The 25,344-nt window shown below is 43.7% G+C and overlaps 1 protein-coding gene across 2 annotated transcripts in view; it reads left to right on the top strand.

Annotated features, from left to right (window-relative positions):
* The window catches only part of CWF19L2 (CWF19 like cell cycle control factor 2), a 229,768-nt gene that overhangs the window by 184,871 nt on the left and 19,553 nt on the right, over positions 1 to 25,344 (top strand). For both annotated transcript variants that reach the window (XR_011026053.1, XM_068266886.1), the window contains exon 14: positions 17,468 to 17,584. Coding sequence is in view for 1 of the 2 variants with exons in the window: in XM_068266886.1 (XP_068122987.1) it covers positions 17,468 to 17,584 (117 nt within the window). In the remaining variant the exon portion in view is untranslated. The remainder of the gene's footprint in view (positions 1 to 17,467; positions 17,585 to 25,344) is intronic.

Raw genomic sequence — 25,344 nt, 5'->3', positions numbered from 1 at the left:
CTGCTGGCACACGGTACACCAGTGGCACTGGTTGTGTGTTTAGCTTTCAGAGACATGAATTAATGATTTTCATTTTCACTTTATATCAGCAGAAGAAAAGTGCTTGTTTCAGACGCCACGGATGCATGAAAGATCAGCAGAACTTCTAGGCAATTGGTATTGATTAAAAGGAAATATAGGTAGTCCCAGACTTGCAAATGTTCGACATATGAACAATCCACCGATACGAACAGCTCAATCTCATTGCGATGGGACAGCTTCAAACTTCTCTGTGTCCTGGTGCAGCCGATCACCTCTGTGGTTCAGGAGGGACAGCCGTGTCACAAGGCTGTCCCCAGTACAGCGCTGCTGTAGATCGCAGCGCTGTACCAGTAATTAGATGTTACACCGTCTAACAGTCTTCCGAGCGGCAATCGCTGCTCGGAGACTGAAGGCGGAGCTCTGCTCCACCCACCAAGCAGGAGATGCGCCCACAGCATTAGCAGTGCAGATCTCGCCTTCGAACAGAGTCTTGTACGTTTCTCCTCTCTCCCCTACCTGCTTGCTCTTGTGCCCGGCACCTCTTCCTGTAGGTCACATGGCCTACTGGAAGAGATGCCGGGCTGCAGGAGGTGGAGTGGATAGATGTACAGTGCTGGACTCTGGTTGGAAGGCGAGTTCAGCAATGCTTCTCCCCCCAGAGTGGCACAGAGGGAGACACTGGAGGCAAAGGGTGGCACAGAGGAAGCACTGGAACAGTGTTCTGACTTAAGAAAAGTTCCAGGTTAAGAATGAACCTACAGTCTCTATTTTGTTCGTTAACCGGGGACTACCCATACATATGGCAGCCATGCTCTACCTTAGGCCATTCCCCCTTTGACTGCTGGCCAGGTTGCATACCTACTAGATATCCTAAACACATGCTGTCTCTAGGTATGATTATTGTACTACCCCACCTTCCCCCCCCTTAGATTGTAAGCTTGCAAGGAAAGGGTTCTATTACTTTTTTGTGTCTTGGAACTTGTTATACAATTTATTCATCATGTTACTTTTGTCACTGTAATTACCAATTCTGCATAATATGTTCCTAGTGGTGCGTTAGAGAATATGTGGAGTGTTTCATGCTACTTCTACTTTACTCCTAAACTGAGAGGGATATGGATGTTTCTTTAAACACTACCAGTTGCCTGACAGTTCTGCTGATCTCTTTGGCTGCAGTAGTGGCTGAATCAAACACCTGAAACAAGCATGCAGCTAATCCAGTGTGACTTCAGTCAGAGCACTTGATCTGCATGCTTGTTCAGGGGCTGTGGCTAAATGTATTAGAGGCACAGGATTAACAGGAGAGCCAGGCAACTGGTATAATTTTAAAAGGAAAAAATCCATATCCTTCTTAGTTTAGGTTCCCATTAACCTCTAGCCGACCGCGTCATGCCGATGGGTGTGGCCGCGGCAGCAGCCCCAGGACCTCCTAACGTCGATCCGCGTAAAGTCCTGGGGCTCTGTTTTGCAGGAGTTCGCGCACAGGATGCGCGCGCATCTCCTGCTTGGTGGGTGGAGCAGAGCTCCGCCTTCAGTCTCCGAGCAGCGATTGCCGCTCGGAAGACTGTTAGACAGTGTAACATCTAATTACTGGTACAGCGCTGCGATCTACAGCAGCGCTGTACTGGGGACAGCCGTGTGACACGGCTGTCCCTCCTGAGCCACAGAGGTGATCGGCTGTCATAGGCTAATGCCTATGACAGCTGATCACGGGGATTGACTGGCGGGGGGAGGAAGGGAGGTGAGTATACAATAGAATTAAAAAAAAAACACTTTATTTAAAAAAAAAAAAAAAAAACACAAACAAACATCTGGGGGGCGATCAGACCCCACCAACAGAGAGCTCTGTTGGTGGGGAGAAAAGGGGGGGGGGTCACTTGTGTGCTGAGTTGTGCGGCCCTGCAGCTTGGCCTTAAAGCTGCAGTGGCCAATTTAATGAAAAAATGCCTGGTCTTTAGGGGGGTTTAACACTGCAGTCCTCAAGTGGTTAAAGAGATTCTGAAGTCTCATAAAAATCATGTTTTTATATTAAAAATCTCTTTAACATGTTAGCCCTAACCAAAACGCTGCATCCCCGCGGCTGAAAATCCTCCCAAACTCCCCAGAGTACATTGCGGGGAGCGCTTCAGTGAGAGGCAGAGCTTTCAACTGCAGCTCTGCCTCTACACACGTCTATCAGCACAGATCGCTGCCTCTCCCCGCCCCTCAGTCTCCTTTCACTGAGAGGGTTGGGGGAGAGACGGAGATACACGTGGATTGACGCGCATGGAGGCAGAGCTACAGCTGAAAACTCTGCCTTACGAGGCAACAAAATCCACGACCAAGAAAGTTGTGGATTTTGCGGTGGGGAGTTAGGAGGGATTTAGTTAGAGTTCAGCTGTGGAGATGCAGAGTTTTAGTTAGGGCAATCATATTAAAGAGATTTTTTTTTATATAAAAACATGATTTTTTTTAAGATCTCAGAGTCTCTTTAACCATTTCAGCCCGCGGGATTTTTCACCTTATGCATCAGAGCAATTTTCACCTCCCATTCATTCGCTAATAACTTTATCACTACTTATCACAATGTATTAATCTATATCTTGTTTTTTTCCACCACTAATTAGGCTTTCTTTGGGTGGTACATTTTGCTGAGAATTGTTTTTTTATAAATGCATTTTAACGGGAAGATTAAGAAAAAAATGGAAAAAATCATTATTTCTCAGTTTTTGGCCATTATAGCTTTAAAATAATACATGCTACCATAATTAAAACCTATGTATTTTATTTGCCCGTTTGTTTCAGTTATTACACCATTCAAATTTTGTCCCTATCACAATGTATGGCACCAATAATTTATGTGGAAATAAAGGTGCATTTTTTTCAGTTTTGCGTCCATCACTATTTACAAGCTTATATTTTAAAAATATTCATAGTATACCCCCTTCACATGCCTAAATAAAAAGTACAGACCCTTAAGTAACTATTTGTCTTTTTTTGTTTTTTTATTGTAATTTTTTTTCCCATTAAAAATTTTATTTGGGTAATTTTTTGGTGTGGGGAAATAAACAGTTAATTTTAAAATGTTATAATGTGTGTAAATTGCCTTGAAAAATATATGTAGATGTAGTTTTACTATTTGGCCACAAGATGGCCACATTGAGGTTTTTTTTTCAATGTCCTCCTCGCTTCCTGGAAGCATAGGGAGGATGGAAAACTGTGAAAGACTGCGGCCTCCGATAAGAGACCGTCGGTTTTTCTACTGGGGACTTGGATCAGTGAACGGGAACCATGTTTCCCGTTCACTGATCTCAGGGCTACCGGGGAACAGCACGAGGGCGTGCCCTTAAATGGTTAAAGAGAAACTCCAACCTAGAATTTAACTTTATCCCAATCAGTAGCTGATGCCCCCTTTTACCTGAGAAATCTAATGCTTTTCACAAACAGACCATCAGGGGGCACTGTATGACTGATTTTGTGCTGAAACCCCTCCCACAAGAAGCTCTGGGACTGCGGTACTCTGGGCAAACTGCCACAATGTAACAATGTTCACAGACAGTAAATGGCTGTTGACAGCTCTCTGTAACAGCCAGAACAGCTAGGAGCAGCTACATAACCTGCCCACAGTAAAAATGTCACCATGTAATAAATGTCAAAATGTAAATTGGGGAGAGAAAAGATTTTACAATGAGCAAACACTGACTAAATCATTTATACATAATTATGGTAAAAAATGAAGCACTTTTTTTACTACATTATTTTCACTGGAGTTCCTCTTTAAAGAGCGTGTGAAGCCATTTAATTTACCTCTTTTTATTGCCCAGTTATCTTAAGCATTAAGATCAAAGCTAATTCGCTGCATCTAAGCGGCAGAACAAGGTATTTTTTCCCCCCAAGATCCAGGGGCAAAATTCTGCAATTGCAGAATTTTGCTTCCTGGAAAGAGGCAGAGCTTTGTGCAGTAGCTCTTCCTCTGCTCCAGTCAATCTCCACCGATCGCCGCCTCTCCCCGCCCCTCTCAGTCTTCTTTCACTGGGAGGGGTGGGTAAAGACTGAGATCGGCGAAGATTGACTGAACTGGAAGCAGAGCTACTGCGCAAAGCTCTGCCTCCCCGGGTGCAGCAAAATCTATGACCTAGAAAGTCATGAAATTTTGCCCTGGGATTTTGGGGGGATAAATACCTTGTTCTGCCACATGGAATGCGGTGAATCGGCTTTGATCTTAGGCTGCTTTCACAGTGGGACGTTACAGGCGCATGTTAGAGCAGCCTTTAATGCAGCCCACCGCACAGTAATGAAAAATCAATGGGCTGTTCACAGTGCCCACGTTGCGTTACATTGTAACGCTGCACGTCAAGAGAACGTACTGCATGCAGTACTTTATACACGGCTAAGCCATGTTAGACTACTTGCACATGCTCATTAATGTTGGGGAGGAGGGGAAAGCGGCCAGGCACATGGTTAATTAATATTCACTGCACTTTGTGACGTGTGCAGTGTTTACTTCCTGGAGCGGCCGCTCTGTGCGGCGATTGGCTGGCGGGACCACGTGATGCCGCATGTGTCCAAGAGTACGCATCACGGACGCCAGAGTGAGCTGCACAACGCGACTCGCTGTGACGTCCACATCCAACACCACCAGGTGTTGCGTTAGGGGCACGTTATGCGACCATAACGTCCCCTAAAACGCAACGTCCTGGTGGGAAAGTAGCTTAAATGCTTAAAGGGGAACTTCAGCCTAAACAAACATACTGTTATTAAGTTACATTAGTTATGTTTATTAGTATAGATAGGTAATATAATCTTTTACCCACTCTGTTTTAAAAGAAACAGGCAAATGTTTGTGATTCATGGGGGCTGCCATCTTTGTCAAGGGGACAGCCATGTTTTTGGTTGAAAGGAGGTGACAGGGAGCATGAGACACAATTCCAACTGTCCTGTGTCCTGATAACCCCTCCCAGCTGCACGTGCTAGGCTTCAAATGTCAAATTCAAAATGTCAAAAAAAAATTGCACCAAAACAGCAGAACGAGAACAACAACATCAGAAATCCCATCATGCTTTGCACAGCATAAGGGGAAAACTGCCTGGGCAGTTTTCTTCTGTGCAGCTAAAAATGAGGCTTGTATGAGAGAAACAAAGTTCTGATGCTGTGAAACTAATAAAGAAACACCAAGCCTTTTCAGTGCTGCTGAGTCGATTTTTAGTCTGGAGGTTCACTTTAAGATAACTGGGCAATAAAAAGAGGTAAATTAAATGGCTTCAAACTCTCTTTAAAGGGTGAAATAGATGAGGGCTGTTGTGCTGTGTGGTCCTTAGCAACCAGTGTCTTTTTGAACAGCCCCATTCACAGCTGGCAGAGTTGAGCTGTGGGAAACTTGCAAATTGCAAAAGAAAAGAAAATGTAAGTGATGCAATAAATAAGCCTCTGCGCAATTGAAATCTCAGAACTCATTATAATTTGGACCGAGCGGGAATAGAATGTGGAGAGGAACGGCGGCTGGGCTGATTGCACTGTTAAAGTTTCTTCCTTACGGGTCAGAGGCCAGCCGGGTCAGATCAGAGTTAATTTAGAGCAGGAAAATAGTGAGATCTGTTGATGGTTGGGGAAGGGAAGCCAGGACTGAGCACATCCGTGTGCTAAATCAGGCCAAGATGGCTTCACATTCTGCAGCAGTATAGAAGAAATATATTTAAAGTGGACCTGGACTCTTATATAGGTCAGAAGGAAAACAGATTGAAGCTTAACCATTTCAGCCCCGGGTATTTTACACCTTTATGCATCAGAGCAATTTTCACCTCCCATTTATTCGCCAATATGTTTATCACTAATTATCACAATGAATTGATCTATATCTTGTTTTTTCCACCACCAATTAGGCTTTATTTGGGTGGTACATGTTGCTAAGAATTTTTTTTCTATATGCATTTTAACGGGAATATTAAGAAAAAAATGGAAAAAAATCATTATTTCTCAGTTTTTGACCATTATAGCTTTAAAATAATACATGCTACCATAATTAAAACCTATGTATTTTATTTGCCCATTTGTCTCAGTTATTACACCATTTAAATGATGTCCCTATCACAATGTATGGCGCCAGTATTTTTTGGGGGAAATAAAGGTGCATTTTTACAGTTTTGCGTCCATCACTATTTACAAGTTTATAATTTGAAAAATGTTTGTAATATACCCCCTTCACGTGCATATTAAAAAAAGTTCAGACCCTTAGGTAACTATTTGTTACTTTGTAATTGTACTGCAATTTATTTTTTTAATTAAAACATTTTGTTTGGGTAATTTTTGGTGTGGGAGGTAAACCGTTAATTTTAAATGTAATGTTGTGTGTTTATTTTATAAAAAATGTATGTGGATGTAGTGTTACTATTCTACAGTTTTCATTACAGTGAAATTTTTTTTTAGTCCTGGAAGCTCCCAGGAAGTAGGAGGATGGGAAACTTTTTTTTTTCTCTGAAAGACCTCTGAAAAGAAGCAGTCGATCTTTCTACCAGGGACTTATATCAATGAATGGGAACATTTAGATCAATGAATGGGAACTATGTTCCCATTCATTGATCTCCGGGCTAACGGGGGGCTGCACAGGAGCAATCGCGCTGCAGCATGCCGCAGCACACCAGCAGCCGCCTGGACGTGATAATCACATCGAGGCGGCATAAATGGTTAAAAGAACATGCACATTTTTGTGATTTCATGGGGCAGCCATCTTTTTGGTTGAAAGGAGGTGACAGGGAGCATGAGACACAGTTCCAACTGTCCTGTGTTCTGATCACCCCTTTCAGTTGCTAGGCAACGAGAACAACATTAGAAATCCCATCATGCTTTGCACAGCATCAGGGGAAAAATGCCTGGGCAGTTTTCTTTGATGGGTGGAGCTTAGCTAAAAATGCAGCTAAAAATTAGGCTTTGGTAAGAAAAATAAGGTTCTGATGCTGTGAAACTGTTAAAGAAACGCCAAGCCTTTTCAGTGCTGCGGAGTAGATTTTTAGACTGGAGGTTTACTTTAAGTTATATTCCAGGAGGAAGCAAACTACAGCCCATTACAGGAAAGTATTTTTTTCTATGTACCGGTATATTTTCATATTTATTATTTAAAGCATATATTCCATACCACCTTCACACTTTTGTGTACATAAAGAGAACCTGAACTGAAAATAAATGTCAAAATAAACATGCACAGGTCATACTTGCCTCCCATGTAGTCTACTAGTCCTCTCCTACGTCCTGTTTGTCCACTGTGATTGATGGAATTCTCTGTCCTCCATTTTGAAAATGGCCATTACCCCATAACAGCTTCCTGGTCAGCACACTGTTAAACTGTAATATTGCCCACTTGAGCCATAAGTTCACATGAACATTACCTTGCACATTCAGTTGTAACTGACAGCAGCTGATGTATAACTGACAGCAGGTGGTATGTTTCAGTTCTGACAAAATCTTGGCAGAACTGGAAGGGATCAGTGTAAGAAGAAAATGGTGAGCCTCTGAGAGGAACTGGTGGTGAGGAAAGTATATAATCATTTACAGCTACATCATGTGTTTATTTTAAATAATTTTGCTCAGTTCAGGTTTCCTTTAAAGCAAAACTGAAGCAAAAATAAACAACTTATAATATAATGAATTGTATGTGTAGTATGGATAACAAATAGAACATTAGTAGCAAAGAAAATAGTCTCATAATTTTATATATAGTTATATAGTTTTTTTTTATAACATTGTATCATAATGTCATATTTGCAGTTTACAAACCACACTCTGTATTTTAATAGAGCAGAGCTCATGACCCTTTGATTTTCCTGCAGTAAAACCAAGGCTGGGGAGTCAGTGCAAAAATCCTCCAACTCCAGACTCCTCAGTTTAGGATTATTCTAATTCCTCTAATTTGCATATCAAAATATTTTTGGTTGAAAGTTTGCAACATGAAATGCATCTCATCACTACCAATGCTTAGGAATTGTAAAGTTATATTAAGACGGCATCTGCTTTTAGGAACAAAAAGCTTGCCAGGAAGCTAACACTTTACCATGTCAGCCATCCTGGCCTGTCATTGCCAACATGAATATCTTAGTACACTGTCTGTATGATAAGATTCACCTAAGCCCCTTATCAGCTGGGTTCCAGCGTGTAGCCCTGCCACCTTGCAGAAAAAGGCCTCTACCTTTTCTATATCTGATATAAAATTTCTATAGATTTTCTGCAATGGGGCAGATCTATGCACCGGAACCCAGCTGATACAAGGTTCCTATGAATCTTATTAACCCTCCTGGCGGTATAAAAAGGAGGCAGCGCGGCAGTTTTTTTTTAATTTTTTTTTTTCTATATCATGTAGCGAGCCCAGGGCTCGCTACATGATAGCCGCTGCTCAGCGGCATCCCCCCGCCCTCTTCGATCGCCTTCGGCGATCTCCGATCAGGAAATCCCGTTCAAAGAACGGGATTTCCTGGAGGGCTTCCCCCGTCGCCATGGCGACGGGCGGGATGACGTCACCGACGTCACTGATGTCGGGTCGTCATTGGGAGTCCCGGGCCACCCCTCGGCGCTGCCTGGCACTGATTGGCCAGGCAGCGCACGGGGTCTGGGGGGGGCGCGCGCCGCACCGTATAGCGGCGATCGGGCGCGCGGCGGCGGCGATCGGGGTGCTGGCGCAGCTAGCAAAGTGCTAGCTGCGTCCAGCAAAAAAAAAATTAAACAAATCGGCCCAGCAGGGCCTGAGCGGCACCCTCCGGCGGCTTACCCCGAACTACGTTCGGGGTTACCGCCAAGAAGGTTAAACAGACAAAGTGTTGGGACAGTCTAACTTTTAAGTATTAAGGTGGCCATACACTCATCTATTTTCTCATTTGATTCCTTGAAGATTTGATTCATCTGCTGGGAATCAATTCCCCAAAATCCTAGATTCATTTTTGATCAATTTTGACTGAAAAAATTATTGAAAGTATCGACAGGACATTTAAAACAATTTGGGGGACAAGAACATTGGCATATCAATGGCCTATAGGTTTGCACTGCTTCAAACACTGCAACTCTGCTTTTTGATAATTTTTCAGTAGATTTTCTTGTAGAAGGTATTGGAAATTGATGTGTAGTGTATGGTAGGAATCAATTCCTTCTATCATTTTAAAACTCTGGGTGGAAATCTATAAGTGTATGGCCAGATTTAGTGTAAATCCTTTTTTTTTTTTTTTTTTTTTTTTTACGTACACCAGAGATGCAATTTAACTAAACTAAACTCTCTTTCTTATGGTGGAGTCGTGAACACTGACCTTAATTGAGGCAAGTGAGGCCTGCAGTTCTTTAGATGTTGTCCTGGGGTCTTTTGTGGCCTCTCGGATGAATTTTCTCTGCGCTCTTGGGGTAATTTTGGTCGGCTGGCCACTCCTGGGAAGGTTCATCACTGTTCCATGTTTTTGCCATTTGTGGATAATGGCTCTCACTGTGGTTCGCTGGAGTCCCAAAGATTTAGAAATGGCTTTATAACCTTTATCAGACTGATAGATCTCAATTACAGTACTTTTGTTCTCATTTGTTCCTGAATTTCTTTGGATCTTGGCGTGATGTCTAGCTTTTGAGGTGCTTTTGGTCTATGTCTCTGTGTCAGATAGCTCCTATTTAAGTGATTTCTTGATTGAAACAGGTGTGGCAGTAATCAGGCCTGGGGGTGACTACAGAAATTGAACTCAGGTGTGATAAACCACAGTTAAGTTATTTTTTAACAAGGGGGCAATCACTTTTTCACACAGGGCTATGTACATTTGGAGTTTTTTTTCTCAGTAAATAATAAAAACCATCATTTAAAACTGCATTTTGTGTTCAATTATGCTATCTTTGACTAATAGTTAATGGTTTTTGATGAGCAGAAACATTTAAGTGTGACAAACATGCAAAAGAATAAGAAATCAAGAAGGGGGCAAATAGTTTTTCACATCACTGTATATTAGGAGTCGGAGTCCGTGCATTTTTCCCCGACTCTAGGTACCCAAAAAGTTCTCCGACTCTTTGATTTCAGAAGCAGAGGGGAGGAGGGAGTAGGAGAGGGGAGTGAAGTTTTCACAGGCTGAGGGCTGGAGATACAGATCAGCTTGCCTGTGTGTAATGGGACAAACAGAACATGGCTGCCCTAATTGTATCACAGGAATAAATAATCATAAACTGTTGAAGCTGTTTGCAGTTAGACTTTAGATAAGATATGTAGACACGTTACTTGTTACAGTTAGTTTTTCATCTCGGATCCGCTTTAAGTGCTTCAGAAAACAGGACTGTATTCAACCCAAGTTGGGTCAAGTAGCTCAGAGAAGCTCTTTTGCATAGATAATAGAAGATTTTTTTACTTTGTATTAGAACTCAGTTGCTCCAAAAATGCCACCGGACCCACAGTTGCGATTTGGCCAAATCCCCTCCATTGATGTGTATCATCGTATTGCTTTTTTGGGATTGCCAGCGGTTCCAAAGCACCACTGAAAAAGCTGTAGTGTTTCCCAGGCCTTGTAGTTCAAACACCAAGATTTTATTATTCTTATTTCTTCCCAGTTAGTAAGAAATTATTTAACTAGTTAACCACTAAGGGTTTTTTACCCTTAAAGTTAACCTGAGAGGGCAAAATAAAAAGATTTTATACTCGGGGCTTCCTCCCCCACGAGCACCGATGCATCCCTTGCCGTCCTCCCAAGTGCCTCCATTTGGCCACAGTCAGCCCCGGTGATCTGGCTCAGTTGTGCCAGTCAGCGCTTCTTCGCCGACTGACGCGACTGAGCCAGGTTACCAGGGCTGATTGGGGCCGAACAGAGGCACTCAGGAGAACACCGAGGGATGCGCAGGTGCTCATGGGGCTGGAGAAAGCCCCGGGTGAGTATAAAATCTTTTTATTTCGCCATCTCCGGTTAAGTTTAACCACTTCGCCGCCCGGGTACAGTATATCTACGCTCCTTTGGACTTCAGTTCCCCACCTGGAGCGTAGATATACGCACCCGCTGCCGCCCCTGTCCGCGCTCCCGCAATCGTGCACGCCGCCGCCCGCTCGCCCGGAAAATTACAATTAAAAAAAAAAAAGCCTAAATAGTTACCTTAGGGACTGAACTCTTTAAATATTTATATCAAGAGGGTACAACACTGTTACTTTATAAATTATGGGCTTGTAATTAGGGATGGATGCAAAACTGAAAAAAAAATCACCTTTATTTCCAAATAAATTATTGGCGCCAAACATTGTGATAGGGACATCATTTAAACTGTGTAATAACCAGGACACATGGGCTTATAAGTTACATGGATTTTAATTGCAGTAGCATGCATTATTTAAAAACTATAATGGCCGAAAACCTGAAAAATGATTTTTTTTTCCAAATGTTTTCCTATTTTCCCATTAAAACACATTTAGAATAAAATAATTCTTGGCATAATGTCCCACCTAAAGAAAGCCTAATTGGTGGCGAAAAAACAAGATATAGTTCATTTCATTGCGATAAGTAATGATAAAGTTATAGACGAATGAATGGAAGGAGCGCTGAAAGGTGAAAATTGCTCGGATGCTGGAGGGGTAAAACCCCTCAGTTGTGAAGCGGTTAAGGACCAGAGCAATTTTCACCTTTCAGTGCTCCTTCCTTTCATTCATTCACAACTTTATCAGTACTTATTACAACAAAATGATCTATATTGTTTTTTTCGCCATCAATTAGGCTTTTTTTGGGTGGTACATTTTGCTAAGAATGATTTTATCCTAAATGCATTTAACGGAAATAATAAGAAAGAAAATGAAAGAAATATATTTCTCAGTTTTAGGCCATTATACTTTTAAAATAATATGTTCTGCGGATACAACCCACACATTTGATTTGCCCTTTTTTCACGGTTATTACAAAATTTAAAATATTTCATTAGCACAATGTATGTATGGGGACAATATTTTATTTGGAAATAAAGGTGTATTTTTTTTTCCCGTTTTGCGTCCATCACTAATTATAAGCTCATATTTGCAAAAATAACAGTACTATACCCTCACGACATAGGTATTAAAAAAGTTCAGCCCCTAAGGTAACTATTTGTAATTTTTTTTTAAATGTCTTTTTTTTGTTGTAATGTACGCAAATACTTTTGGGGGTAACTAATGGGAGAGTGGGGGAGGAAAGGCGTAAGTGAAATGTATGTATTAGTGTGTTCTGTAATGTGTTATGGTATCATTTACTTTTTGGCCACTAGCTGTCCCCCTTCATCTGTACTGAACAGGGAAGTGGGTATGTGTTACTTTCGTTATTACAGTGACCGCAGGCATCTTTTTGATGCTGGCGATCATTGACATCGAAACTTAGATCAGTGAATGGGAACTGTGTTCTCGTTCACTGATCTCCTTACTAATGGGGGGCGACGAGGACATGCGCAGGAGCACACGCAGGGAGCGCACACAGCAGCAGATTTTCTACATCCCTGGGACTTCAGAGGTACTGCAGGGTCGTAGATATACTGCATGCTGTGCAGTAACTAGTTAATGGACCATTCCAGCGGAAAAAGTAAGCAGTTAAAATCGCACAGAACCGACAAGTTTTGGACTAGTCCATCTCCTCATGGGGAATTCTCAGGGTTTTCTTTGTTTTCAAAAGCATTTCCTGAATGGCAGTTGCTAAGTCAAAATAGTGTGAAAGTGAGTAGGAAGGTTGGCTGTTATATCTTTTTTGGGGCAAACTGCCATTCAGGAAATGCTTTCGAAAACAAAGAAAACCCTAAGAACTCCCATGAGGAAATGGACTAGTCCAAAACCTGTTGGTTCTGTCAGATTTCTGAACTGCTTACTTTTTTCGCTATAGTGTTCCTTTAAATATGTTTTACAGGCGGTTCTCTCACAAAGAAACCTAAAGATACAGGCCAGGCATGTCTTTGGGAACAGAAGTTTTTTTTTTTTTTTTGCAATCCGATTGCAGCGAGATTACTTTGTAACTGGAAGCTGGAGGGTGAATCAGGTTAGCATGAAATTGCTGTACAGATTGTAGCATTACCAGTACAGGACAATAGGCAGCAGCCTGGCATCTGGGAGATGAAACCTGACACTGCGCTCTGGAGAAAATGCTGCTCACCTAATGGTGGCGGTTGTTGCTGCAGCCATGTGATAGATGGAATCACAGCTCAGGAAATAATACCCCTTTGTTATAGAACAGATAACCATCAGGGCCTGTCTGGTTTATTTGCGTATGTGCCACTTACAGCACCCGCTGGAGGGGATAGCGCACATCTTTATTATTTGCTAAGAATATATCAACCGTTCTTTGGGGCAAAATAATAATCTCATAAAAGCAGAACATCAAGGCAAAATATGGATTCTGCAGAGTGGCACATCGAAGTGCTGGCAAGCATTCTTTTCCAGTATGTAAAGTGACGTGCCTTTTCTGGCATTTTTTTATACTCTAATTTGCTATAAACTAAACAAGCCTCGCCCACAGCTCCTACAGAGTGCCTTGGCACTGTAGCAAGGGCTTATGGGAGCCCAGTTTAGGCAGAAGGAGGAGGAGGTTACTAGCCAGAGATTTCAGAGGCAGAGGGGAGGAGGAGAAGGGACTGAATTTACACACAGGCAAGCTGATAGCATCTCCAGCCCTCAGCCTGTGACAATGTGACAAACAGAGCATGGCTGCCCTCATTGTATCACATGAGTAAATAACCATATTCTGTTGAAGCTGTTTGCAGCTAGATTTGCTCCTGACAGTTCCAAGTCTGTGAACCTCCTTGCAATGTGGGAAATCACAGCTGTTTCCAACTGCCAAGCAAGTAGTACGGTATCTCCCTTTGTACATGTATATTTAAAAAAATAAACTTTAAAGAAAACCTGAACTGAAAATTAAAAGTCAAAATAAGCATACACAAGTCATACTTACCTTCCATGTAGTCTACTCCTCAGTGTCTTTCTCCTGTCCCGCGTCCTGTTTGTTCACTGTGATCAAGGGAATTTTCCGTCCTCCATTTTGAAAATAGCCATTACCCCATAACAGCTTTCTGGTCAGCACACAGTTAAACTGTAACATCGCCCACTTCAGCCATAGGGAAACATGGACATTACCTGGTACATTGGTTTTCCTCTCAGCTATAACTGACAGCAACTGATATTTTAGTGACAGCAACTGATATATTTCAGATCTGACAAAATATTGTCAGAACTGGAAGGGATTATTGTCAGAAGAAATTGGTGAGCTTCTGAGAGGAACTGATGGCAAGGTAACTGCAATGTTCATTTGAAGTTACCTCATGTGTTTATTTTAAATATTTTTACTCAGTACAGGTTCTCTTTAAGCCTCTTACATTGTTAGTGGGAATGTTTATACAGTAGATAATGGCTGTTGGTGCTGTCTGTTCTGTTTTTCCTTTTTTTTTTCTTGTTTGTCAGCTGTAAAGATGATGATTTGTAGGCTCAAGGTATATCAAACAACATAAACAAATTACCTGGTGCATATCAATCATTTTTTTGATCTATCCTCTATGCAGGGACACCACCAGCATACAAGCAAGCCAAGCCCCGCTTGAGGCCTCACACTGCGGGGGGCCTCGCTCTGCTGCTGGCGGCGGCGGGCATGTGGGCACCAGGCGGAGCGGCGGGGAGAGAGAAGTTTCAACTTGCCTACCTCGATCTTGACAGCTTCTATCTACTTCCTGTCCTGGCGTCTGTCCCTATGGTAACAGCGCCCCCTTTGATGACGTACCGCATGCCATCACAAGGGGAGCTCTTACCGATGCGGCGCGCGCCAGGGGAGGCTGAAGATAGAAGCTGCGTGCAGGATGAAGGCAGGTAAGTGGAAACTTCTCTCTCCCCGCTGCTGCGTGCACCCTCCTGGCTATAGGGGGGAGGGGGGGCATGTACCTATCTAACCTATACTGGGGGACATGTACCTATCTGACCTATACTGGGGGACATGTACCTATCTAACCTATACTGGGGGCATATACCAATCTAACCTATACTGGGGGACATATACCTATCTAACCTATACTGGGGAACATATACCTATCTAACCTATACTGGGGGACATATACCTATCTAACCTATACTGGGGGACATATACCTATCTAACCTATACTGGGGGACATATACCTATCTAACCTATACTGGGGGACATATACCTATCTAACCTATACTGGGGGACATATACCTATCTAACCTATACTGGGGGACATATACCTATCTAACCCATACTGGGGGACATATATCTATCTAACCTATACTGGGGGACATATATCTATCTAACCTATACTGGGGGACATATATCTATCTAACCTATACTGGGGCAAATATACTGGCTACCTATATTGGAGGCACCTTCCTATCTAACCTATATGGGGGCACCAACCTATCTAACCTATATGGGGGCAGCTACCTATCTAACCTATATGGGGGCACCTACCTATCTTACCTATACTGGGGGCAACTATATGAGCTACCTATACTGGGGGGACCTATTGCTGGCTACCTATAGTGCGGGCACCTATACCGGTCTCCACGTTGGGGGTGCATTTTACGCCCTCGCCCTGGGTGCAATTTAGCCTAGAAACTGCTAGTATTTGACTCCACCCACATCATGTTTTGGCAACGCCCATTTTTTTGCCCTTTTAAAGAGAATCTGTATTGTTAAAATCGCACAAAAGTAAACATACCAGTGCGTTAGGGGACATCTCCTATTACCCTCTGTCACAATTTCGCCGCTCCTCGACGCATTAAAAGTGGTTAAAAACAGTTTTAAAAAGTTTGTTTGTAAACAAACAAAATGGCCACCAAAACAGGAAGTAGGTTGATGTACAGTATGTCCACACATAGAAAATACATCCATACACAAGCAGGCTGTATACACCCTTCCTTTTGAATCTCAAGAGATCATTTGTGTGTTTCCTTTCCCCCTGCAGCTATCTTCCACTGAAGTGTCAGGCTGTTTCTTTCTGCAGAGTGCAGACAGCTCTACCTGTATGTAATTCCTCAGTATGTGAAAGCCCAGCCAGCTCAGAGGAGGATTTATCCAGCTTGTAATAGATAATAGAGCAGAGAGAACCTGCCATAATCTAAATAACACACAGGCAGTGTGCAGAGAGGGGCCTGGAGGGGGAGATGCATCACAGAACCACAACACTGAAGAACTTGGCAGCCTTCCAGACACAGGCTGACAAGTCTGACAAAAGAGAGATAAGTTGATTTATTACAGAGATGGTGATAGTAGAATGTGCTGCAGTAAGCCAGAACACATTTGAATAGCTTTTGGAACTTGTAGGATGATAAAAAACAGGATGCAATTTTTGTTACGGAGTCTCTTTAAGGTCTGGCTATCCATTTTGTAGATCTTCTTTCGTGGATGGGGGCCTCAAGTTATGGAGTGCTTGGGGCCACCAAAACCTTAGCTGCACCCCTGCTTCTGTTACTTTTTAGTTTGCAATGTGTTGTTTTCTTTTTCTTTTTTTTTCCTCTGCTACTATATTTTGGTTTAGCTCCTCCCTGCGTCAAATCCATATACAGATTTTCCTCCTTCCTACACTGCTCATTTTGAACATTGAGAGCAGTAGGTGTATACCTTGTGAATCCTCACTTGGTTACCTGGCATGAAACAAGTCTTTTTAGACCCTCATGGACAGGTGCATTATGGGAGATCATGGGGCTTGACCACACCTCCTTTCAACGCAGAGCATTATTATTTTCATAGTTCCACTGATTTGACAATACGTTAACCAACAGGCACCACGGTGGCATAGTGTTTAGCACTCTTGCCTTACAGCGCTGGGTCCCCAGTTCAAATCCCAGCCAGGCAGGGCTGTGGTGTAGGAGTCGGAGAAATTTTTGGTACCTGGAGTCAGAGTTGGTGGTTTCAAAAACTGAGGAGTTGGAGTCGGATTATTTTCACCAACTCCAAAGCCCTGGTAAGAATTAGACTAAGGAGTTGGAGTCTGATCAAATGTGAGTACCCAGAGTCAATGGCTTCATAAACTGAGGAGTTGGAGTCTGATGATTTTTGTATTGACTCCACAGCCCTGCAGCCAGAGCACTATCTGCACAGAGTTTGTACGTTCTCCTCGTGTCTACGTGGGTTTACTCCGGGCACTCCATTTTTTTTGCCCACCGCTCAAAAATATACACAGAAGTTAATTGGCTTCCCCCTAAAAATTGGCCCTAGATTACGATGCATACACTACTCGATACATACATAGACCTATATCTTAGGTAGGGATTAGATTGTGAGCCCCTCTGAGGGACAGTTAGTGACAAGACAATATACTCTGTACTGCCCTGTTGAAGATGTCGGCGCTATATAAATACTAAATAATAATCGTAACCAACTGCCATGCAATTGATTAGCAGCTCTTGGATTTGATTAACTCATTAAGAATTTGTGGAAATTTGTATGCAAAATGTAACCACATCATAAATTGATATACAGGTTTTTAACACAGCACATTGATTTAAACGCTCCAAGTAACCTGTGGTCATTCTATTTTCCAGGTCTATTTGTGTCTCCCCAACCACCTTTCCCTCACAGAAGGCCATTGTCTGATTGTACCGCTGCAGCACTACACAGCCGCCACACTGGTAGATGAAGATATATGGAATGAAATTCAGGTCAGTCAGTTATATGTTCCTGTTCTTTGCTTGCTCAGGCTGTCGGAGCAGGAGGCGTAATTATGTGGACAGCATTACAGCTCCTGAAATGTCTGCGTAAAGTTCAAAGCTAAAGCCTGCCGAAATGTAGCTGTGAGGCAGAGGGATGTTCAACATACTTTTCAAATTTGCAACTTGCTGAGAACAGGTGGTGATTTCAGAGTCGCCCGCAGGGGGTGCTGCTGTGAAAGGCTGTCATTGCCGCTTCGGCTTAGGGAATGATCAGAACTAGTCTGTAGAACAGAACACCTGATGCTGCTCTGCACTCAGTCCACATGGCTGGCAAAGCAGAGGTTATACATGAATGAATTCAAACGCGTAAAAAAAACAAAGACCCCCATGAACTGAACAGTAAGGCCTCTTCCATGCTAAGTCAGTTGTGTTGCAATAACATTACAACTCAATGTAGCTGAAAAGATTGACCGTGCGTTACTGATGTGGTGGGACCATACATTGAGGCATACAGTACAATGTATGTATGCCTTACTGATACTTTAAACATGTTACCCAGTTACTGCACTCTATGTGGAATGCCCCATAAGAATAACATTGCTTTGCAATGCAGTGATATTGTCAACACAATGGACTCCTCACACACTCCTCATACTTTCCTCACATGGGATCATTGAATCCGATTTGTGGGATTGTAAGTAATTGGAAGGTGATTTGCTATTGTTCGCATAAACGGCAGCACAATGGCATAGTGGTTAGCGCTCTTGCCTTGCAGCACTGGGTCCCCGGTTGGAAACCCAGCCAGGGCACTGCATGGAGTTAATATGTTCTTCCCATGTCTGTGTGGGTTTCCTCCGGGCACTCCAGTTTCCATCCACATCCCAAAAATATACAGATGAGTTAATTGGCTTCCCCTTAAATTGGCCCTAGACTATGACACATGCACTACACGATACATACACAGACATATGATTATTGTAAGGGATTAGGGTCACAGTCTCCTACTCAGATCAGATCTCTTCTCCTCATGCTTTGTCTGTTGGGATTCCTCAAGGCTCTGTCCTTGGTCCCCTCCTCTTCTCCATCTACATGCACAGTCTTGGTGACTTACCGTAATCAACTCATTTGGGTTTCAATGCCACCTGTATGCAGACGATACACAACTGTAACTCTCGGCCCCAGACCTTAACTCCCTCCTCAAACGTGTTCCTGACTGCTTGTCTGCTATATCCTCCTTCATGTCATCTCGCTTCTTAAAACTTAATATGAGTAAAACAGAACTAATCATTTTTCTACCGTCTCTGTCCACCTCTCTGCCTGAAGTAACAATAAATGTTAATAACACTCCCATAACTTCAGTTCCCAAAGCACCGTGCTTGGGGGTAATATTCGACTCATCTCTCTCTTTTACTCCTCATGTTCACTCCATAACCAGCTCCTGCCATCTCCAACTCAAAAACATATCTCGCATCTGACCTTTTCTCACTCAAGACACTACTAAAATGTTAATACATGCTCTTATAATATCTCATCTAGACTACTGCAACATACTACTTTGTGGACTACCTTCTAACAGACTGGCCCCGCTCCAGTCGGTACTGAACTCAGCTGCTTGTCTCATTCATCTCTCTTCTCGATCTTCCTCAGCTGCCCCTCTTTGTTAATTAATTAGAGGATCCAGTTCAAACTCCTAACCCTAACCTACAAAGCTGACCACAATTTCTCTCCCCAGTACATATCCTCACTATAAATGTATAAATTATTTAGTCAGTGATTGCCCTTTGTAAAAGCTTTCCTTTCCCTGATTTACATTCTAAAATTTATCCCATGGTTAAATTTTTACTGCTGGCAGGTGATGTTACTGGAAGGAGATGCTGCTTGCTTTTTTGGCAGTTGGAAACAGCTGTAAACAGCTATTTCCCACAATGCAACAAGGTTCACAGTCAGGAAACTGCCAGGACCATGGTCCTCACAGTGTCCTGTGGGAGAGGTTTCACCACAATATCAGCCATACAGAGCCCCCTGGTGATCCGTTTCTCTTTAACAGCTGCTAGTGCAATACCAAATGGATCTTGGCAAGCTGAAGTATGATATAAAAGACTTGTCTTCTGGCCTTTAATGGAGGTGGAAATGATTCCATTCTGTACGTTTCTTCCTATTAATCCCGCAGCCTTTTAAACACTGCCTTTCCTTTACCACACAATATGAAGTGAAATGGCCACATTGTGTAATGAGTGAGTGGTATGATGTCACAGTGCAGGGCAAGGCTGTCTGAGCCACATCACTTAGCCGGATTCTGCTGCCAGCATAGCACCCGCTCTGCTGGAGATCTCCTTGCATTAAATATGAGCAGGCCTATTAGTTGCAAAAGAAATCACTTTAGAAAATGAGCAAGTAAAGGTCAGTTATCTTATAGCATGATGGTGAGATAAATCATCCCCATTCCCAGACTCGGCCTTCTTTTCCTTACAGTTACTCTCACTTCTCTGCTATTTTAACCTGTTCAGGTCCGCTAGTTCTGGTTCATAGCGCAGGTTTAATTGCTATTGAAGGCTGATCCAGGCACACATTTAAATGCAGTGCATTTAGAACCTTAGACTATTTTGACAAGTTGGAAGTTTGTGCTGAACTTATTTCAATTCCTTTTCCTCCTCTCATTCAACGGCTTATAAAAACGAAGTGAAAGCAGGATTGTTGTAATTATTCTTTTATAAAACAGGAAAATATATCAGGGATGGATTAAGGTGAAATTGGGCCCTAGGCAAGATAGTGGCTTTGGGCCCACACTTCCTGGCCACATAGCTTTTTTGGTAAGATTTGTAGGAGGCTGAGGTCAACCTGGCCCCGTGACACTTACTAGGCCACTAGGCATTTGCTTAAGGTTCCTTGTAGATGATCCAGCTCTGGATCACATGGGCACAAGTGTGAAGACTTCTTACTCGATGCTTAGTAGAAACCTATTTGGCATCAGTTGTACACTGGGGCTGTCTTTGGGTATGACGTGACAAGCTTTGCATTTAGGGGTTATCTGCTATTCATCTATGGAGGGGCTGGGCAAACTTTGCACAGCCCGGGCCGCAAGCTGGGTACCACGGGCCACATACCTAACATTCCTTCCCTCCCTCCTTCCCTGCAGTCTCTCAAGCGGAAGAAAACAAAGGGTTAACACTCACATACACTCCGCTTCCTGCGTCGGGTCTCCATGGCCACAGTGTGTCATGTGACACGCATCACGACACACCGTCAGGGCGTGCCAACGTGTAATACGCTGGCACGTCCTGACAGCGTCTCACATGAAGCCCTGTGGTTATGAAGACCCGACACAGGAAGCGGCGAGTAGGAGTGTGTTAACCCTTGGTTTCCTTCCACTCCCGACTCTGGAGGGAGGGTGTAAAGGAAATCCGGCCTTCTGACGGTGGGCCGGGTTAGTGGCGATATCTGGCCCGCAGGGCGAAGTTTGCTCAGTGCTGATCTATGGTGATCCTCTAAAGCAGAGGTTCTCAGCCTTTTCAACACATGTATTTCTTTGTGAGTCATCCTCGAGCTGACGCGACTTTGGTTTGTCATTTGGCCTGCTGCTGTCTACTTTGGAATCAGTGCAGCTAATAGTATACTGTATAGCACACTCACTATGCAGTGGTAGTATTCCCAGGTGAAATCAGGGGCAGGACATTGTCTGTGTGGCTTTTCTCCAGGCACTCTGGTTTTCTCCCATCCCCCAAAAAAATACAATTAGAGGAACTCCAGTGACATACTGCCTTTGGGACATGACTAAACAGATATTCCACAATGATGCATCCTTACAGCCATAAACATGTTCATATCTAATTAATTGGGTTGCCCTTGGTAACCACTGTCAGCATCAGCGATCCACTGACTGCACTTACTCTCGTATCAGCGTGACATTCGCACAGCTGCAGTTGGATACACAGATCACAGATGCTCCAAGTCAGATTTATTGCATGAGTGCACCCACCCACCTCTGCGCTCTTGTGCCCAGGAACGTCCTGCGCCTGTGTATCATGCTCCTGGGTATGTGAGCGCTGCGGTGGTGCACGTGGCCAGGCCATGCATGTGCAGAAGCGCACAATTGTTCCGATTACAGGAGGAGATTACAAAGCAATGAATCGGCCGGGAGGACAGCGAGGGACCCCACGCACCTCATGGGGCTGCAGGAAGCCCCAGATAAGTATAAATACTCACATTATGCACATCTCAGGTACACTTTAACTGGTGTCCCCCCAAATTGTTCTTAGCCTACAATAGGGACATAACACTATAACTATAGAAAGGCTTAAATTGTGATCTCACTTCATTGACAGTGACATGAATCTATACTATTTAAAGTTTTTGCGCATGTGCGTGATGTCATGAGTGACATCACGCTCATGCTCAGAGAGTGCCCGGCAACAGGAGCGTGATATAGGACGTGCACCGCCGGGCCAGCGCAGGCGTACTACTCCGAGTCATAGCGACCCGGATGTAGTACAAGGCTCAGCGAGATTTGCCCGGCGAACGGTTCGGGCCATCTCTACTGCTGAGTAGATTTTTAGTCTGGAGGTACACTTTAAGTGTAAATGGGGCCTTAGTGTTTACATGGCCTCCCCAACATACACATTTTTGGAATTCTCGGCACACTGGACTATATATGCTAAATTGCTTTGCTGGTGCTTCTCACAGTGTGTTGCTAGGTTTGATGAAAATAGGGAGTTTAATTTCACATCATTATAAATCACCAGCTAATGCCCGATGGACAACAGTAAATGTGTGTTGAACTCCAGCAATCTGTATATGCCTGAGGTTTCCAGAGCTGTACAAGTCTGCTGTGCGGGCTCTGATTTGCACTTGTAACGCCTATAAGGGTATCAGAGGATTGTTCTTCCACCCCTTCGGTTACAGAATAATCCTCTGATACCTTTATAGGCATTGTAAGTGCAATCTGAACCCGTACAGCTCTGAACTAAAGAGACGACTCGTGAGAATTGTTCTTTACGTCAGCGCCATGCCTCACCTCATTGACGTACAGAACTTTTCTCAGGAGTCATTTCTTTAGTTCACTGCAGTTACTTTCTCATCCAGGAAGCAAACAAGTACTCAGAACAAAATGACAAAAATCAGTATTAAAGTTTACTTCATTGGGAACAATGAACAGTAAGTGATTTGCTTGCAGTAAGTTGAGACAATTCATGACTGAAGTTTGCAGGGCTGTAGAGTCGGTACAAAAATGCTCCCACTCTAACTGCGGGTAACCAAAATGGCTCTGACTCCTTGGTCTAATACTTACCAGGGCTGTGGATCTTGTACAAAATCATCCGACTCCTCAGTTTGTGAAATCACTGACTCCGTGTACCCAAAATTGCTCCGACTCCACAGCCTTGGAAGTTTGGTACATGGGGCCTGTGGGGTTGTAACATGCAAAAGTTAAAAAAAAAATGCCAAAAAATAGTTAGTGCTCCAAAAATATAAGTAAACCTGTTTTTCTTTTTTTTCTAAAAATCTGTCTCTATGTCCTATGTCCTCCCCAATTTTTTTTTCTTTTTACCTGGCCTGGGTGCCTCTGCCTAATTGAAGGAACTGTCCACTGTCAGCGGGATTGTGGGAAGTTTTTAGGGTTTCTCTTTAGCTACAGTTAAGGTGGCCATACACTGGTCGATGTGCCATTAGATCGACCAGCTGACAGATCCCTATCTGATCAAATCTGATCAGATAGGGATCGTATGGCTGCCTTTACTGCAAACAGATTGTGAATCGATTTCAGCCTGAAACCGATCACAATCTGTTCAGCTGCTCCTGCCGCCTGTCCCCCCCCCCCCCCCCCCCCCCCGTATACATTACCTGAGGCTGGCTCCCGGGCGTCTTCTCCGCACTGCACCGCACCGCTGTTCTTGCTCCATCCCGGCGCTTCCTGTGTTACTCCGTGACCAGGAAGTTCAAATAGAGCGCCCTCTATTTCAACTTCCTGGTCACCGGAGTGACACAGGAAGTATAAGCGTACACTGGGACATGCGGAAATGCGGTGCAGCGAGGAGAAGAGGACCCCGGAGCCAGCTTCAGGTAATGTATACATGCTCGGATCGGGCCCGAATCGTACGCCGCAAGCGACGCGCTCCTACCGCCGGGCGATCGAGGGTAATTTCCCGCACGGCGCGATCGACGGACCGATCCGATTTCGGGAGGGAATCGGATCAGCGGGTGCGTTTAGCGCAAGCGATTGGCAGCAGATTCGATCCCAGGATCGGATCTGCTGTCGAAACGGCCGTGAATCGAGCCAGTGTATGGCCTGCTTTACAAGCTTATATCAGCGTGCAGATACCAGAATGCTTCCTATTTCAGATTTGTAGACAATGGCACTATGACCAGAAGGTAATTGAACTCCTCCTCCCCTTCTTCCTTGAAGAGTTTTCCCAGTGATGCAATCCTGTTGTCTAGGGCACAGTTCCCTAACCCTGTCCTGAAGGCCCACCAACAGTGCATGCTTTGCAGAAAACCACAAACATGCACTGCCTCTGTGGATTTCCACAAAACATGCCCTGTTGATGGGCTTTGAGGACAGTGGGAGGGACAGTAAAGACAGAAACCAGCAGAAATATTTTTTCCCATATCACATTTCTCCTATGTCTGACAGTGAGCATCTAAAAACAGTAGGATAGGTAAGCTAAATAAGTATTTTCGTATTAGATGATTTTCTTTTTCAGCTAATGTGGACTTTTATCCCACTTTAAGCTACTGCTCAGTCTATTGTATCAAGAGGAACATCCCTGCAGTCAGCTAACTATAGTCTCAGGTTATCAAAATGCTTAACACTCCTCTTGGGGTGATTTCACGACAGCAGATAAATATGGTTTAATCATTATGGGATTAGTAAATCTAACAAAGGAGGAGATGCAAACATCAACAGACAAAATTAAAGTCTGTTCTGCAGACATAAACCTTAATTAATAAAATGTTTTCTTTTCTTTTATTAACATAACTTTAATTATGTAGAGTAGCAAAGCCAGGAAAGTGTTTAGGTTTTGTTTTTTAGAGGCAATGAAATGGAACATGGATTTGAAATTAGACTCACAAGGTACTTTTGCAGCATATGTTGAGAATAGTTATATGCAGGGGTCTAACAATAGCCCCCTCCCCCCCCCCAAGATCCCCACAATCGTACCAGAGGGGGGGGGGGGGTAGTGGGGGACCATGGTCCTTGGGCAAGGAGAGCAAAGCAGCGACTTACATTACCTTCATCCAGCAGAGAGACAGGTCCTCACTTCTCTCTTTGCTGTAGCCACCATTGTACACTATCTCCCTGTGGCTGTAGTCAAGAAGAGGGTTACCCGCATGAATGCTTATTAGTGAGGAGAGGTTAGTACATTCCAAGCACTTACCATGGAGGAAAGGCCGTAAAGAGCACTAAAGAGCACTAATTATGCAACTGTGCTGACTCTCTGACTGTAATTGAAACTGTGGGGGACAATATTATATTCAGAAGATACAGCAAACATGGGTGCATAGTGTGCAGGGAAGCACTTGCCCACCTGCTGCCGCTCTCCTCTCCTCCTCGCTCCAGCCAATGTAAACGCATTGTTCTTCTCTTGTGGCTGCTGATCACTACCACGGCCGCAATACACCCCTTAGTTCCTCCTAGCGTCCATACTTCCTGCTTAGTGGTTCTCTGACACGGACTCTGGGGTCACACATGACATGCGGCGCAAGAGCCAGGGGACTAAGCAGGAAGTACGGAGGAGGCCATGAGGAACGGAGGGCCTGGAGGTGTATAGTGATAA

This window comes from Hyperolius riggenbachi, chromosome 2 (assembly GCF_040937935.1).
Source record: "Hyperolius riggenbachi isolate aHypRig1 chromosome 2, aHypRig1.pri, whole genome shotgun sequence".
Taxonomy (NCBI): Eukaryota; Metazoa; Chordata; class Amphibia; order Anura; family Hyperoliidae; genus Hyperolius; species Hyperolius riggenbachi.
This window is presented reverse-complemented; position numbering and strand designations above follow the sequence as displayed.